The sequence below is a fragment of the Nanorana parkeri genome, unplaced genomic scaffold, assembly GCF_000935625.1.
Source record: "Nanorana parkeri isolate BGI_ZX_2015 unplaced genomic scaffold, ASM93562v1 scaffold1786, whole genome shotgun sequence".
Classification (NCBI taxonomy): Eukaryota; Metazoa; Chordata; class Amphibia; order Anura; family Dicroglossidae; genus Nanorana; species Nanorana parkeri.
In genome coordinates, this window is record NW_017308054.1 from 237,302 (window position 1) to 256,190 (window position 18,889).

Consider the following 18,889-nt stretch of genomic DNA (forward strand, 5'->3'; position numbering starts at 1 on the left):
TTACATTGGGGTTTATTTTATTCACTATGTAAATAGTTGGACTACATTTGGGGAGTTTTGGCTGAGGTGTAAGGTTCACAGCGGGGAATGGTAATATTTTGTAATGTTGTGACATTGCATAAGCTTATTGAAACAATGCCACGGCGAATGGGTTCTTTAAAGCTAAAGGTGGTCCAACAAAATGTGTGACTTTTTTTGAGCCAGTGTTTGTACATGGTTACAGGATCCATTCAGTATTGGCATCCACACTTATTTCACAAACCTTCACCGGGTGAGCAAAACTATTAAACAAGGGTCTAGGGAGGGAACAAGTTTTACATATGTATGTGGATTTGGCAGAGCAGCTAGTACAGGGCTGGTAGTACATTTGTGATGCGGCATTGGACTCCTTGGCGGTGGTCATCTATAGGTTGTTGTGGCTCAAATTTTGATCAGCTAACCAAAAGTCTAATAAGGTTTTTGCCGATCTTGAGATAATCAAGAACCTTAGAGGAAAGCGTGCTGCCTTTCCTTAGCTCAGGAAGACCAAGAATTCTTGTTGCAAATCTGGTCCTACCTTTTAGCTCATAAGCATTTTCTTGGTTTGTGAGGAAATTTGAACAAGGGAACCAAGTCCCCTGAGCCTTCTTCCTCAGAGGAGGTAAGCATCCCTGGCAGTCCAAGCCCTCTAAGTCCTTAGTGAAGTCCTCCTGCTCCACATGAAATTTCCTCTCTCTTCTGGCTGGCTCTCCCCTGGCTCTCCTTGCTCTCTCTCCTGGCCGTCTCTCCTCGCTCTCTCTCCTGGCAGTCTCTCCTCACTCGCTATCCTGGCTGGGTCTCCTTGCTCTCTTGGTGTTGCTCCTCAGTCTCTCCTGGCTGTCTCTCCTCGTGCTCTCCCCTGGCTGTCTCTCCCCTGGCTCTCCTCACTCTCCCTCCTGGCTGGCTCTCCTCGCTCTCTCCTGGCTGGCTCTCCTCACTCGCTCTCCTGGATGTGTCTCCTGGTTGGCTCTTCTTGCTCTCTCTTGGTGTTTCTCCTCACTCTCTTCTGGCAGACCCCAGACCAGCACCAATACACAGCAGACCTCAGGCCAGAACCAATACCCGGCAGACCTCTGGCCAGAACCAATACATGGCAGACCACAAACTAGCACTAATGCATTGCTGACCTGCTGAGGTTCTAAGCAGAGGCAAATGCGGAGGTCTCACCAGGACCCCCAAGTGTCAGTGTTTCATTGTTCTGAACCCCCAAGTGTCATTGTCCAAGTACCCACAAATTCCAATACCTCCGATAGGGGTTTTTGGTAAAACTTATAAAGCACATCCAAATATATAATGCACCTAAAATGCACTGTATCTAAAACAGAGCAGTGAATGTGAAAAAGGATTGAGGGCCCAGTCACACCATAATGAATGCGTTCCAGATTGTTCGGCCTCTGGAACGCAACCAAGGCGGCTCACTTTGTTTTGGGACAGGAGGGGGCGTGGTGGTGCATTGAAGTAAATGGCACGGGGTGGTGCTGTGAAGAAAAGGGCCCCGCCGCCCCCCCCCCTGCCTGCAGTGCGATCGCTGGCACCTGCACGTGTGGCCTGCCGGTTTAGTGCGATCTGCAAAAAATGCTGCATGCACTATTTGCAGATCACACTGGACTGAAACGCAGTCACTAATGTGCTACGTGTTCGGGTGCTGCCGATCACACTGCAGGCGGGGGCATAGTTGCGGTGCCATTGACTTCAATGCACCACCACGCCCCCTCCCCAAAACAAAGTGAGTCGGCTGGGTTACATAGTATTTGGGGTTGAATAAAGACATACGTCCATCAAGTCCAACCCATATAGGTCCACGCATCATCTCATTCTTAGGGATACTGGTATCCCTGGATATTACGGTCCCTCAATAAATCCTTGAACCCCTCAAGGGTTGCGTTCCAGAGGCTGAATGCTCTAGTCTGGTGTGACTGGGCCCTCAATGTGACTGTATCAGAGTTATTTAAAGTGACTATAATTAAAGGAGGGCTTTCAATATTAAAGATTTTCAGCCTTGTTCCGCCCTCCTCCCCTTTTCATGTTTTGGGGTTCTTCCCAGTCACAGCTCTATCTTCTCTCATTTTCTATTTCCAACACATTATTAGGATCCATGCATATATAGGGGGTTATTCACGATGGAGCCATTTCTACAGCCGTAGCTTCGGCTGCTCCTTCGGCCGTGTGAGCCCTTCGGTTCAGTCGAACCCAAGAGCTGCTGGACGAGCTATTAACTATAGCCCATACAGCAGTCCAAGGCAGCTGAGCAGCTCAGCCGAGCCGAACCCATAGTGTTGTATACACAGCCAAAGCGTGGAGAAAGGTCGGCCAAAGCCGACCGATCTCCATGCAAATCACAGCTGAGCAGAGCCAGCCATGATCTCACGGCTGACTCTGCCAGTTGTAATGACAGATCAGAGTCCCCAAATGACCTGGGGATGCTGATCTGTCATTAAACAATAACAACTATCCCAGCCGGCTCCGCCCAGATGTTATTTATTGGCTGGGACCTGCTAGAAGACTCTGGCAGGTCCCGACCAATAGGAAACAGGATGTGCGTCATTTTTTTTTTTAAAATCTTTTCTTAAAAATAATTTTACTTTTTTTTACATTTTTTAAAATAATTTTTCTAAATGTATTCCCATTCATTTAACTTCTTTTCTATTCTGCCCGCTACCTCAGAGGTACTGAGCAGAAAAGCCGCTATTTACTTACTGCCGTTTGGCCCCTATTACATTAGAATAGGGGAGAACGGCAGCGAGTGAGCTGCTGGAGCTTTGGCTCAGCCGATCCAGATGTTGGATCAGCTGAGTCGAACTCCTTCTGCACTTCAGTTCAGCCGAACATGCAGAGCATGTTTGGCTGACAGAAGGCAGCCGATGCATGGCTGATTTTAGCCGAGGTACGGCTGAAATCAGCCATACAAGGCTGAAGTGAATAGCTGAACAGTGTTCGGCTCACTTCACTTTGGCTCGGTTATTTACTCGTTGAATAACCCCATAGCGTTTGAATTTCCTGTGCCGCACGGGACGCAAACGCTACATTTGAAACAACTGCACAGATTCCGCTTGTTTGCAGCTATTACATAGCCGTGAATGTGCAGAATCCGCCGGACTATCTTTGCACTATTTTGGGGGCCGTGCAGTTTCGTACTGCGCGGTCCCACAATAGTCTGCACAATGCACATTAAAGTGTATTGTTTTTTTCTGTTTAGAGCGGCTCCGCTCGTATTCGGACAGCCGCTCCAGTGTGTATGGACCTTTACCCCACGCAACCCCCAAAATACTGCAAGCGCGATAATCCGTCAGATTCCGCACGTTCGCAGCTATATAATGGGTGGAAACTGGGCAGTTGTTTCACACATAGCATTTGCGTCCCTTGTAGTTATCTGCACGAGAAACCGCACGGGAAACGCAAACGCTGTATGTGAATGGAGCCTAAAAGGTTAAAATCTTCCCATTCACAGCTCATAAAAATAAAGTCATTCAATTCACTTACCAGCATCAGGGCTCCTGATCCCCAGGTTCCAGTCGGGGTTTTTGTAGAACTCCTCCAGTGGGGGGCACGGGACCGGATCTCAGTGTGGCCCCCCAGCCTCAGGCTCTCTCCAACACGACACACCCCCATCCACCACGACACACCCACACCTGAGAGCTCTTCTCAGCCGCACCACTATAGGAGATGTGGCTCTGTTAAAGCGGCAGTGTATGGTGGGTCCAGGAGGCTGGCGACACTGCCGTTGCCGCTTTAACAAACCCGCGTCCCCTTCCATGCGGACTGGAAAGGGCACGGGGGTCAGTGACAGGCCCCCTCTCGGCCGTGGGCCCTCGGGCAGTGCCCGACTGCCTGTATGGTCAGTCTGCCACTGCTCAGGACATTCAGCCGGCTTTCTATCGCAATCCATCAGCATTAGCTTTGCGATCGACTGATAGATCACGATCGACCTAATGGGCACCCCTGTTGTATAGGGAGGTAGCCTATGCACAGCAAGGGATTAGACTGTGCGTCCAATGTTATACGCCTCCCGTTTTTAGAAGAAGAGAGGATTAACAGACTTGAAAGGAGTTGTATTTAATGTGAGTGGATCAGATCCTGATTATGTGCCAGGATGGAGAGTGGAATTAAATAGCTTCCAGCCAAGAGGAATGTAGAGAATTTTCAGGAAGGAGAGTGGAACAGTCTGCAGCAATAGTCAGGATGATCAGCTGCTCAGCATTAGCGCATTGCTTGAACACTGAGCAACTGAACTTCCTGGCTTAAGCCAGCTGAGGAAGAGGTGCTGGATGATGCCTCAGTCTCCAACAGGCAGGGAGGCAGTGCTGAACATCACAGCTGGAGCAAAGACAGGTGAGTATGTTACAGCCATTAGGGTACGCCATTGCTTCTTCTCCATTGCTTGTCTCCTGGCTTTTTCCAGCGTGAGGTGGATCAGTAATGCCTTAAGCACAACTGAGGGACATGTGTCAGCTTTGTCAGTCTTATTTCAGAATCCTCTGGTATCTCTGCCACTTGTCTGCATCTTTATTAAGGGCTTTATGCACATTGCTCCTACAGTCAGGCCACCATTGATGCAGTGCGAACCTGGTATTGTCACTATTGCAAAAAAAGCTTTTTGAGGATATTAGGGAGATTCTGCTGCTAACACTTTCTTAGAGTCATTCCTAGTAGCCATATCTTTGTTACATAGAATCAAACTGGCAGTGTTGTCTTGCAAGCCTTCATTTTTGAAGCCTCCTGCATCTGAAACTCTCTTTCCTGCCTAATGTGGTCTCAGCTTTATAATTAAATGAAGACCTTGTACTTTCATCACTTATACCCAAGCTAGTTCACTCCAAGGAAGTTGACTTACATTCTTTGAATGTAGTTAGGGAGTTAAGGGTGCATTTGATTGTCATGTCTGGGTTCTGTGGCTCAAATTGCTATACCTTCCTTGTTTCCGATATGGAAACAAGGCTAAGCGACTCAACTATGCATGAAAACAAAGGAACTGGGGTGCAGAAAAATGACAGCAAGTGCTCTCATTTAAAATATTAAATGAGAGCATTTAATATTAAATGAGATTTAAATATTTGGCTTTAGCAGGAGGACGTTTGTTCGCCGAAGGGCTGGAGAGCGGTACAATAATGAGTCTCTGCAGCAACAGTGAGGCATAGTGGAGGTTCCTTGCAAGTCTGGGACTGCATTTCTGCCAATGGAGTTGGAAATTTCGTCAGGATCAATGGTGTCCTCAATGCTGAGAAATACAAGTAGATACTTATCCATCATGCCATGGAGGAAAATCTCATCTGAGATCTCAGGGAAAGTCATTTTCCTCGCTTGAGATGATGTGCATGGTCACATGTCCTAGTCATATGTCTAGTCACATCTAGTCAAGGAAGTAGATGGAGTGCTAATAATCTGCCCTTAGTTAAATTGGCCACTGCCAGAAGACTGGGAAAGAAAAGAGAAGCAAGGTATGCAAAGAATACAAAGCCTGCAATTATCTAAAAGTATGTGTTTGTAGGTTGTCATTACTAAACATTTGTAAAGGCGTGTTTGTTGTTATTTTAAAGATATGGGTAAAGTTCCACTTTTATTGCTGAGCATTCTTACTTTACAGCATTTTTTCACACCTTCCTTAACCTCTTGCCGTCCGCCCGTAGTAAAAAAACGGACGGACGGCACTGCAGCATCTGCGGGTTGCCGTCTCCAGACGGCAATTTTTTTCTGCTCGCGCGCGCCCCCTAGCGGGCACGCACGGGCAGAAAAGACCCGATAAAACCAAAAGAAAGCTCTATCTGTCCCCAAAAAAGGGTATAAAATTCATTTCAGTACAGCGCTGCATGACGGAATAAATGTCAGTTAAAGTACCGCAGCGCTGAATACTGAAAAATGGCCTGGATGGGAAGGGGGTTTAACACCGCGGATGTCAACTGGTTAAACTGTTGCACAGTACTGTGTATATCTATATATATTGTATTATTAGGTGGCCAAGCAACAAAGTTGCTAGACACCTATTGCATCTGTTCAGATTATTTTTATTATTAGGTGGCCAAGCAACGAAGTTGCAAGGACACCTCTTGTTATTGTGCTGATTATTATTATTATTATTTTTAGGTGGCCAAGCAATGAAGTTGCAAGGACACCTATTGTATCTGTTAAGATTATTATTTTTATTATTCTTCCACCGCTGCCTGTAATAAGTGCACTGTAACTCAAAAATTCATGAAACTTTGCACAATGCTACAGCCCTTTGCTCTGCAGAGCTTATTATAATATAAAGGGCATAGGTCACATGATGTGGCAGCCATCTTGGTTTTTGTGCCGATTTTTGGGAACTATTCAGAAACCTGCATCTCCAGAAATGCAAAAGCTACAGATGTACAACTTGCTGTGTGAGCTTATGCTTTGCTCTGCTGCCACGTGCTCATTATAGCTCTATTGGTCACATGGCTTGGCAGCGATTTTGTATTGTGTAATATTCTGTCAACAACTTAAACTCTGAAACCATTTATCTGAATAACTCCAAACTTTGCACATATGTCCAGGGCGACCTCTTCTGTAGTGTAGAAATAGGCCTGGTCCCAAGATCAAAATGGCCGCTGCAAGCCAATGGTGTTATTATTGTTATGGACTTTTTTTCAAAAGCCTGTTATAAGCGCACTGTTACTCACAAACTGATGCAACTTGGCCCAATGGTACAGCTCTATGCTATGCCCAAACTTTTGCAACATAAAGGTCATAGGTCACATTGCCTGGCAGCCGTCTTGTTTTAGGTGATTATATTCAGCTCCATATTCAAACATCCATTTCTCAGAAACTGATAAAGCTTCAGATGAACAAATTGCTGTGTATAGTCGTGAATGCAGATCATATCATAACTGAACATTACAAGTCAATTGGTCACATGGTTCGGCGGCCATATTGAATTGTGTCAAATTCGACAAATATTTCTATTATTTTGACTCTCTTTTTTTCAAATGCTAATTATTGCCACACCGTAATGTAAAAACTCATGAAATTTGGAACAATGGTAGAGGACTGTGCTGTGTTTAAACCTTGGAAACATAAAGGTCAAAGGTTGCATGCTTTGGCGGCCATCTTGGTTTAAGCAAATCTATTTCTGACAATTTTCAAACATCTGTTTTTTTCATAACCGCTAAGGCAACAGATATACAAATTAATATGTGATGATATGCTGATGACTACAGTCATATATGTGACCACATGGTTTGGCAGCCGTTTTGGAAGGTGCAATATTCTGCAAACAACTTAAACTCTGAAACCATTTATCAGAATAACTCAAAACTTTGCACATATGCCCAGGGTTACCTCTTCTACCACGGTTGTAAAACCAGGCCCGATCCCCAAATCAATATGGCCGCCACAAGCCAACCACGTTTTGACATTGCATCCAATTGCATAAATGTGCATTTATATCACTAGTGAAGTATGTTAAACTTGTTATACATATGATAACTCAACATCATAACTGCGAAATACAATATGGCATCCAGCGGTCACCAAGGTCGGCTGCCATTTTGAATTTGAAATTTTTCATAATTCATAAAATCATGTCCTGTCTTTTTTATCTCTCTAACTACGATATCTTCTCATGTGCTATAACCAGCTCTACTGCTTGGCCACCTTTATTGCTGCTTGCAGATATATTTAGGTGGCCAAGCAACGCAGTTGCAAGGACACCTATTGTTATTGGTAAGATTATTATTATTTTTATTATTATTATTATTACGCCGCACTGTTACTCACAAACTGATGCAACTTGGCCCACTGGTACAGCTCTATGCTATGCCTAAACTTCAAATGCCTGTAACAAGAGCTCTGTAGGTCAAAAACTCATGAAACTTTGCACAATGGTACAGCCCTGTGGTCTGCAGAGCTTACTATAATATAAAGGTCATAGGTCACATGATGTGGCAGCCATCTTGTTTTTTGCAACAATTTTTGCAAATATTCAGAAACCTGCATCTCCAGAACCGCTAAAGCTACAGATGTACAACTTGCTGTGTGAGCTTATGCTTTGCTCTGTTGCCACATGTGCTCATTATAGCTCTATTGGTCACATGACTTGGCAGCCATTTTGGATTGTGCAATATTCTGTCAACAACTTAAAGTCTGAAACCATTTATCAGAATAACTCCAAACTTTGCACATATGTCCAGGCCGACCTCTTCTACCACAGTTGTAGAAAATGGCCCGATCCTAAAATCAAAATGGCCGATGCAAGCCAATCATGTTTAGATGATGTTATGGCCTTTTGTTCAAAAGCCTGTAATAAGCACACTGTTACTCACAAACTGATGCAACTTGGCCCAATGGTAAAGCTCTATGCTATGCCCAATCTTTTGCAACATAAAGGTCATAGGTCACATTTAGGGTTGCACAGATACCAAGTACAGTACTCGGTACGAGTACATGTACTGATACTTTTGAGCTCCAAGACTACACTAGAGAAAAATTCAAAAGTTAGGAGGCAGCTGTCATTTGTAGGGAGCACACGGAGCTCCTGGGATTTGTGCATCTCTGTTTTCATGTACGATTTCGTTTTTATAAATATAAATAAAGGGATGCACAGATACCAGTTTTGCGAGTACGAGAACTGGTACTTGCCGAGTACTTACAAGTACGAGTACTGATACATTTGTCATGTGACAGTTTTTCTAAAACAATACAGACTAATGATTTCAGGACAGTGGTGGAGTGCCAGAGCCAGGTGCCAGCTGCAACCCTGGTAGTTCTCATGAAAATGCCAAGTATCTGCACTGGTACTCGAAAAGTATCTGTGCATCCCTAGTCACATTGCCTGGCAGCCATCTTGTTTTAGGTGATTATATTCAGCTCCATATTCAAACTTCCATTTCTCAGAAACTGATAAAGCTACAGATCTACAAATTGCTGTGTATAGTCATGGTATGATCTGCATTCACAACTGAACAATACAAGTCAATTGGCCACATGGTTAGGCGGCCATATTGAATTGTGTCAAATTCGACAAATATTTCTATTATTTTGATGCACTTTTTTTCAAATGCTAATTATTGCCACACCGTTATGTAGAAACTCATGACATTTGGAACAAAGTTAGAAGACTGTGCTGTGTTTAAACCTTGGAAACATAAAGGTCATAGGTCGCATGCTCTGGTGGCCATCTTGGTTTAGGCAAACCTATTTCTGGCAATTTTCAAACATCTGTTTTTTCATAACCACCAAGGCTACAGATATACAAATTTCAAGGTGAGTTCTGCACTCGTATATGTTTATTACAAGTCATGTGACCGCATGGTTTGGCAGCCATTTTGGATGGTGCAATATTCTGCAAACAACTTAAACTCTGAAACCATTTATCAGAATAACTAAAAACTTTCCACATATATCCACGGCGACCTCTACTACCACGGTTGTAAAACCAGGCCCGATCCCCAAATCAATATGGCCGCCACAAGCCAATCACTTTTTGATATTGCATCCAATTGCATAAATGTGCATTTATATCACTAGTGAAGTATGTTGAACGTGTTATACATATGATACTCAATAACTCAACATCATAACTGCCAAATACAATTTGGCATCCAGAGGTCACCAAGGTTGGCGGCCATTTTGAATTTGAATTTTTGATATAATTCATAAAATCATGGCTTTTTTTTATCTTTCTAACTACAATATCTTCTCATGCGCTATGACCGGCTCTACTGATTGGCCACCTTTATTGCTGCTTGCAGATATATTTATTATCATCATGTCACCATGCAAAAATTATTATATTTTCCATGCACTCCATAGACCAAAAACCACAAAACTAAAGAAACGCAATGTTTTCTGCTTTGATTAGTGTTAAAATTTTTTACTTTAGATTACAATTATATATTGTATTTTATAAGTTGTCCCATTTATAATGATACTAAACTCATGATACTGGTACAAAGTATTGCAAAGTAATTTACAAATTAAATAAAGGCTTCTTGTGTACTTTCATGAGGTTTATTTGGGTGCACATTGCATCTTTAAAGTCCACAACTTTTTAATAAACCAATTCAAAGGGCATCAGAATCAAATAATCGATAGCAAATAAACACAAAACAGATTTTCTTGATCGTAAGGTACAGGACACAGGAGGCAGATTCATAAACAACTGGGCAATAGGCAGGTATCAGCAGATGACTGGACACTGGCCATAGCTGTAAGAACCCTCATATAACCCCTTCCACTCCTGGAAAATCTAAATTATTTGCTAGTGTCCTTAGGTCTCCTCTCTACTGAGGTATATGTGTGGTAGTTTTGTTACCTTTTTTTCTGCAACATCTTTGTGGCTGTGTCTGGACTTAGCAGCAACCTTGTAGCTTCCGGATGGGTGCCTTTCAGTGACCGTACTCAGACTGATGAGGTGGGCCGGTCTGTAATGTCGCTTTGGGCACTGGATCCTGCAATAGGAGCTCATCTTGCCACGTGGTGAAGCATGGCGAGTTAGCAGCAGGGAGCTATACAGGTTCAGGATAGAGGTGTATCTGCACTGGTGGGACCCCTTCCCTCAAGGCACCCTTCAGGAAGAGGAGGTACACTTGCCTGAAGTGAAATTGAGAGTTGGTGGACATTCTGCCCTCATTGGATGTCCGACACTACTGGTGGGTGAGTCTAGGCCCCTATCCACCCGTCCCAAAAACCCCTTATCTCCACGGGTTTTGGCCCTTTAAAAATAATTTTTCACGCAGAAAAAAATTTGTGTAAACACCTTCAGTTTGCCCCTCACCCCCACTGCTAGCTCCATTTTGCAAAATGTGTCTTTTCCTGCCCACAAGTCCCACCAGTCTGGGCAGGGTGCGGGCACTGCCACAGACCGCTAGGAGACAGGCCCGGGGGGTCCTGGCACCAAAGCATACTCAGTATGTTACCTGGTGGCCATCTTGGTAAATTGCACATATATACACCGATCAGCCATAACATGACCACTGACAGGTGAAGTGAATAATATTAATTTTCTTGTTTCAATGGCACATGGAAGTGGGTGGGATATATTAGGCAGCAAGTAAACATTTGGTGCCTGCATTTGATGTGTTGCAAGCAGAAATAATGGGAAATTTTAACGATTTGAGTGACTGACAAGGCCAAATTGTGATGGCTAGATGACTGGGTCAGAGCAACTCCAAAACCACAGCTCTTGTGGGATGTTCCTTGTCTTCAGTGGTCAGGACCTACCAAAATTTCTTCTTGGAAACCTTGCATCCTTCCATTCTTGAGGAGGTTACTTTTATATGTACCACCTACCTAAACATTGTTGCAGTCAGCGGCCTCTTTTAGCAGGATAATGCATCCTGCCACGCTGCAAAACATTTTTAAGAATGGTTTAAGGAACACAACAACGAGTATGCGTTGTTGGCCTCCAAATTCTCCAGATCTCAATCTAATCGAGCATCTGTGGGATGTGCTGGAAAACAAGCCTGATCCATGGAGGCCCCACCTCGCAACTTATTGGACTTAAAAAAATCTGCTACTGATGGTTTGGTGCAAAAACTCCAGTATCAGGTGCCCGGGCACCCCAGGCCACCCCTTACATGAGCACTAGCCGTATGCCCCCCTAACCTTGTGCAGGGGCCGCACAAGGTTGCGGCCCCTGCAGCTGCTGCTCCCGCTGTCATTAGACAGCGGGATGCAGGGGAGAGTAAACTATTCATTACTCACTAGTGTAGATGCATTCAGGGGAGGGCCAGCGGGGAAGTGGTAGGTGGGGAGGGGGGGTATATTCCGCGTAGAAGGTAACACCCCAATATTATTGTAGATTGTTTTATATTGATTGAGCTCGTGAGGTCTTCCATCAGGTAAGTATCATGGATGCAGTCCAGAACCTGTCCCAAGTGGGGCGGAGTAGGTTTCATCCATAGAGGGGGGATACATGCCCGTGCCGCATTGACGATGTGTTTGAGGAGGGAGCGGGTGTAGGAGCGCGCCGAGATGGTATTGTGGTGCAGTAGGAAGAAGGCCGGGTCTAGGGGTACCTGACAATCCGTGAATTTCTGGGCCAGGGCCTGAACTTGGCTCCAGAAACGCTTGAGGGTTGGGCAGGACCAGAAGATGTGGAGCATATCCGCTGCCGGTTGTTGGCATCGCCAGCAGAGATCAGAAGAATCTGGGAATAGCAAGTGTAAAGCTTTCGGAGTGCGATACCATCTGGTTACTATTTTGTACCCCGATTCCTGGTATCTGTTACTTATAGACGAACGATAAGACAGGGATAGTAGCTTCTCCGTATCCTTTCGGAGTGAAGTGTGTTTGGAGATCCTCCTCCCATTTTGACATGAACCATAGTGGGGCGGGTGCTACAGGTTGGATCAGTAATTGGTAGCAGAAAGAAAGGGTGTGACGTGAGGGTCCTTCTTGGGTGCAGGTTTGTTCAAAGTTCGTGAGTGGCTCGTGGGAGGGGTGGATTGCAAGAAGTGAGACAGGCGTATAGCTGACCAAAAGTCCAGGGGGCCATAGGACGGGTCAGTGCGGAGAGCGTGGTTAGTGGGCCAGAGTTGGCCCTGTAGAAAGTGCATGGTCTTGGTCTTGCCTAGTTCCCTCAGCACAGAGTAAGTATGGGGACCTACGCCTGACGGGAAAGCTGGGTTGTCGAGTATTGGGAGGAGAGGTGAGGGTTGGGGGGAGATGGATTCCCTATTGAAAGAGGTTCTGGCTATCTTCAAGGTGGGTCCAATGGTAGGGTGGGCTCGAAGTTGGGGGGATAGTGGTGAATTGCACCAGGGCAGGTTGGCCAGCGGGACATCTGAGCATGATTGTTCCAGGGTGATCCATAGTTTAGAGGGGGAGTTGTGGCATCAATCAATTATCCGGGTCAGGTGTGCGGCTATGTGGTACAGGTGGACATCTGGTAGAGACATCCCCCCTTGAGGTTTTGGTCTCCTCAGGATGTCATAGCTTAGTCTGGCCGGTTTCTGAGACCATACAAATTCTGCAAAGATCGAGCGTGTTCTGCGGAAGAAGGCTGGGGGGATGTGGATCGGTAAGGCCTGGATAGGATACAGCAGGCGTGGGAGAATGGTCTGTTTGAGGATATTACACCGGCCCATTCAGGAGAACGTATTCTTGGTCCGTAATTTTAGGTATGCGCTGATGCGGGTCAGGAGCGGTGGGAAGTTCAAATCGTATGTTAGGGCCGGGTCTGAAGGGAGATGTATTCCTAGGTATTTAATTGCGACAGGAGCCCATTTAATGGGGAAGTTATGGAGAACTCTCTGGAGACGGGGTTCCGACAAGGAGATATGAAGGGCTTCTGATTTGGCGGAGTTAATTTTAAAGTTGGAGAGCGAACCGTACAATTTAAATTCTCGGAGGAGTACCGGGATGGGGATATCAGGGGAAGACAGGAAGAAGAGGAGGTCGTCCGCAAATGCGGCGCTTTTATGGTGTGTGGGTCCCGTCACTATGCCACGGATGTCGGGGTTGGCTCGTATGGTGCGCAGGAAGGGCTCCAAGGTCAGGACGAATAGTAGTGGGGAGAGGGGGCATCCCTGGCGAGTGCCGCTTGAAATTGGGAAGACGGATGAGAGATTGCCATTTACCCGTACCCTTGCTGATGGGGCAGAGTAAAGGGAGTCGATTCACGAGCGCATGTGGGGTCCCACACCTACTGTCTCCAATGTGCAGCGGAGGAACTCCCAATCTACCCGGTCGAAAGCCTTTTCCGCGTCTGTGGATAGAAGTACGCATGGTGAGGCCTTCGCCCTGGCAGAATGGATCAAGCCTAGTGCCCGTGTGGTGTTGTCCCTTGCTTCCCGTGAGGGTACAAACCCTGATTGGTCCGGGTGTATAAGCTCCCCTAAATGGGGCACTATGCGAGGGAAGAGAATTTTAGCGAAGAGTTTGGTGTCAGCATTGAGGAGGGAGATCGGCCTATAACTGGGGCAGAGCGAGCGGTCCTTTCCGTCTTTGGGTATGACTGTGATATGAGCTGTAAGTGACTCAGGAGGAAAGGAGCTGCCCTGGGGTAGGGAGTTGAGTACTGCTAAGAATGGAGTCGAGAGAACATGTAGATAGCGTTTATAGTACGGGAGCGTGAAGCCATCTGGGCCCGGTGCTTTACCCAATTGGATAAGCTTCAGAGCAGCTTCGAGTTCCGGCGCGGTAATCGGCGATTCCAGTAGGGACCCGACTGCAGTCGGGAGGGAGGGCATGCCAGATAGGTGGATGTAGCGCGTTATGCGTGAGGAGTGTGAGGGGGAATCTCGGGGTATGGGAGTGGGAGGGAGGTTATATAAGTCCATGTAGTAGTCCGTGAAGGCGTCTGCGATTGCCGATGGGAGGGTGAGTTTAGTTCCGCGGGAGGAGGTAATGGACGGGACAAACGTACGGGTGTGCTGCTTGTGCAGGGCTCTTGCAAGGTACTTCCCGCATTGATTGCCATACTCGTAAAAAGAGCGCCTGCATTTAAGAAGTGAAGCTTTGGTCTTGAATAGGCATAAAGCGCGCAGTTGTTCTCTTGCTGCGCACAATGAGGCGCCGGTAGTTGAGTCTACCAAGCGCTTGTGGCGGGTCTCGAGGGAGTGGATCCGTGATAGGAGATCATTTATGTCCTTCAACCTCTATTTCTTAACGCTAGAGCCCTGGGCAATGAGCACCCCCCGGATCGTCGCTTTGTGTGCCTCCCAGATGATGCCAGGTGAGATATCTGCCGAGGCATTTTCTGCGAAGAATAGTGAGAGGTCCCTCTCCAGTGAGGCAGCAAAGCCAGGGTCCTGGAGAAGAGTGTCATTCAGCTTCCACTACCAGGGCCCTGGTGGGGGAGCATCTAGGGCCAAGGTAAGAAGCACAGGGGCGTGATCCGAGAGGGTGATGTTGCCTATTTCAGTGTGGCGGACTTTCGCTAGTTGGCTGTGATGCGTGAAGAGGTAATCGATGCATGTGTAACTTTGGTGTAGGTGGGAGAAGGTGTAATCCCTGGTAGAGGGGTGTTGTATGCGCCAGGCGTCTATCAATTGATGGGAGTGGAGGCATTTTTTAAGTCGTTTAAGGGCAGCAAATGAGAGATGGGAGGAGGATCTGGAGGAGTCCAGGTGTGGATCAAGGATGAGGTTAAAATCACCCCCTAAAACGAGGAGTCCTTCCCGAAACTCTGGCAGACGGGCCAGAACCCGTTCCACAAACGTAATTTGGTTTTGGTTAGGCACGTATACGTTGGCGAGTGTCATTACTTGTGAGCCTATGGTTCCCTTTAAGAATATGACCCGGCCTTCTTCCCCGCTGTACTGTTCCATCAACAGCCACGGGGTCTCTCGGGATATGAGGATACTAACCCCCTAGATCTCTTATCTGGTGAGGCACTGTGGTAAACTGTCGGGTATCTACGGGTTTCCATGCGGGGTACTTGGTTTTCCCGGAAGTGAGTCTACTAAACAGAGATGCTGCAGCCGCAGGATCCGGTATTAACACGTAATAGCATTAACTACCTTATCAAAACATAGAAGGCATAACAATGTTGAGAGCAATGTCAAGTCAGCGTTAAGCTGTCATCTCGGGTCCGGAGTGGTGACCTCGGCGGGAATGGGTGGAAATTGTTCGCTGGGGATGGCGAGGCTACTCTGCTTACACCTGTGTGGGTGGCTACATCAGGGGGGATGGTATGAACGGGTCTGGTCCCCTCAAAATAGTGGTAGCTGAGAATTCCAGGGTGCCCGTGTGAGTGGATAACTGGTGGACGGATAGGGTCTGTGGGCAGTCAGGGGTGTTGGGCATCAGGTGTGTGAGGTATCTCCCCTGTCCCACTGCTATGGGGTTAAGTCGCCCCGGCTCACCCCCTAGATCTGTGCTGTAAGTGTGGGCAGCGCTACAGGTAGATTCCGTCAAGTGTTCCCATCACCCCAAGGTGCCTGTGTCAGGAGGTCGTCTCTGGGTATAGAGTGCAAACGAGTTGGCCCGGTGGGGTGTGGTGTGGCTCAGGTTGTCAAAGCAAGAAGCCCGATGCGCTAACGTAGTGCTGGGGGAAGACCCGCGGGCAAAGTTAGAGAGGCCGTTCCCTAAAAACTGGGTTCATGTATGGGTTCTCACGGTCACTCTCAGTAAGGGGGGGGGACACAGTGGTATGGGTATTCTGGTGACTAAGTCAGCCCCACCCGGAGTGCATCAAACATTTAAACCTGTTAACTGCTAACGTGGGTAAGTATACATCACCCAGAGAAGTCTCATCTAAGGTGGCCGGAGAGGAGCGGGCAAACCCATTGTCCGGTGTAGTAGAGCCGACTAGGCCCCGTTGGGAGGGAGAGTCCACAGTCCCCAGCGGAAGAGATCATTCCCTCAGGTCGTGCGGATAAGGGTGTCAGCGGTGGTCATCACAGTTCTCGAGAGGTGGGGTCTTTGACTGCGTTGGGTAGAGCTGGTGTGGGAACGCGGGTGTCCCGAGTGCGGGGCCGTGAGGAGCTTCTTGAGTTGACTCGACATCTATTGCATTTTGGCATTGGACGGGATACGTCTGGGAGGCCCGGTTGAAGCCAATCCAAGAACAGGAATAAGTCCGGTAGTTGATCAGGGTGCCGCAAGATGAACGTCTCCCCGCTTCTGCGGATGTTCAAGCAGAAGGGGTAACCCCAGGAGTAGAGAGCACCAGCTCGGCGGATCTCAGTGAGAAGCGGTTGCAACAGCCTGCGCATTTGCAGGGTGCGTCTAGATAGATCCGGTAAAAGCGTGACCTCTGTCCTTTCAAACGCGATCGGGCCCTTACGCCAGGCTTGGCGGATGATGGCGTCCTTCACCGTGAAGTAGTGTATACGGCATAGTACGTCACGAGGTCGGGGGTCCCCGTCAGTGCGGGGGGCTCCCACCCGGTGCACACGGTCAATTTCCAGGGGTGCATCTGGGGACTTGTCCAGTATGGCGTTGAGGATTCCCGAGACCACCGGTCGCAGATCAGCGGGTGTCGTTTCTGGGATGCCTCGCAACTTAACGTTGTTGCGGCGTGAACGATTTTCCAAGTCGTCATGGGCCAAGGCCAGGGACGCAAGGCGGGAATCTTGGTGGAGGACCCTGGACTCCAGGGCTGCTAGCCTGCGGGATACTCCTTCATGGTCTGCGTGGAGGGAGGATACACGGTCTTCAAGCTGGGATACCGTGGATGATACACCCGCTATGTCCCTTTTAAGGGCAGCTTCCATCATGGATACCATCTCCGCCATGTCCTGTTTAGTAGGGAGGGAGAGCAGGATGGATGAGATCTCTGCCGCCACCGGGGAGGCAAAGAAGTGATGAAGGTCCCTGGTATTCCGTCCGCCGTCGGTACCCGAAGATTTGCCCTTCTTGGACATCGACTTAGGTAAGTAGTTTAATGTAGATCGACTGATAGATGCTGGGCTGGTAGCAGAGCTCAGGCAAGTTGCGACCTCACTCCGCCATAGCTAGGCCACGCCCCGTGTCCAATCACTTGATGATACCTGCATATTACCCAGTTGTTTCTGAATCTGCTAGTGTCCTTTAGCACAGTATAACTATCCTTAGTTTCTTAGTATTAAAGGATAAAGCAAATTTGTAACTTACCTTGTCTCTCATTAAAGCCAAGTTCCAACCACATCTTTTATAGTATAGTGAAAGGTAAGAACTATTTTAAGGTTTGTAATGCTGTCTGTGTCCCTATTAGGGTGATTTCTCTTGAAGTCTGGGTGAAAAAGTATCCATAGAACTGGAAGTAATGGCAAAATACCCCAATTCAAAGTTTTAAAAAATGTAAAAGGTGTTTGCGTGTTTTTTGCTCTGACATTTTGTCCGGGTGAATCTAAAGAAAAGGAAGTTTTTGCTGCAGTTAGTTAAAATTTTATATTTGTTTTTTTAGAAAGTGGTAAAATATTAGAATCTGTCATGCTTATTTTGCTTTTTGTGTTCTTTTTGAGGAGATTATCCCTTACTTCCTGTCAGGGCAGGAAGTGATAGGGATGCCCTCCATTTGGGACACAAACAAAAAACAAAACACATTTTTATTAGAATTAGGAAGGGTTGTTGCTTCTCATCCTGGTTATATTTCTTATAATGCATATATTGCCTATATATGAATCACAATATACCTAAATTTATTTTTGATAGGTTAAAACGCTGGAATACATCAACAGAAGAAGCAAACAGTCTGAGTCAAGGCATCTGAGTGAACTAGGAATGAGACTCCCTCTGCAGTCTAGAACCTAATGAAATGTTGAGCATTTTTCCAAAGTTGCTAACAAGCAGGGCTTGCAGTGCAGTACGTGGTAACTTACTGGACCGTACTGAAAAGTATTAAACGCAGCTTATCCTTTATATAAAAAGGTCAATCTAGTCTATGGAGCATGACAAATGTATCTGGTGGTTCTTAAATTTACACAGTTCTAAAACATATTTACTTTTATTAAAGAACATACCACATATATGAAATTGTCTGAAAGCCTAGTCTTTGTTCATTATGTCTTTTATTTGGTTTACAGAGTGAACAGCAAAAGTAACAAGTTGTTCCCATGTTATATTGTACAAACAATACATTTACCATATTTTGTTGATCTTTTCTCACTGCAATTTAACCATTTGCTCTCCAGGCCATTTTTCAGTATTGCAGTACTTTGACTGACGTTTATTCCGTCATGCAACGCTGTACTCAAATGGATTTTATACCATTTTTTGGGGACAGATGGAGCTTTTTTTTTGTTGGTATTTAATCACCACTGGGGTTTTAACTTTTTACTATATAATGAAAAATGTACTGAAAATTTTATTTTAAAAAGTTTTCCTGTTTTCCCTATGTTATATTATAAAACATTTATTATTACCCAAATTTTTGGTAAAATATAAAAGATGGGGTCACGTCCGGTAAATAGACACCAAACATGTCAAGCTTTAAAATTGCGTACGCCTGCGAACTCGCAAAAAAACTACCATAACCAAAATTTGCCAT

General features: G+C 46.3%; 1 protein-coding gene across 2 annotated transcripts in view; it reads left to right on the top strand.

Moving 5' to 3' along the window:
* Positions 1 to 18,220, top strand: part of LOC108799684 (UPF0505 protein C16orf62 homolog) — a 220,930-nt gene extending 202,710 nt beyond the window's left edge. For both annotated transcript variants that reach the window (XM_018571583.1, XM_018571584.1), the window contains one exon: positions 18,055 to 18,220. In XM_018571583.1, coding sequence (XP_018427085.1) covers positions 18,055 to 18,153 — 99 coding nt within the window. In that variant the 3' untranslated portion in view covers positions 18,154 to 18,220. The remainder of the gene's footprint in view (positions 1 to 18,054) is intronic.
* Positions 18,221 to 18,889: the final 669 nt, after the last annotated feature.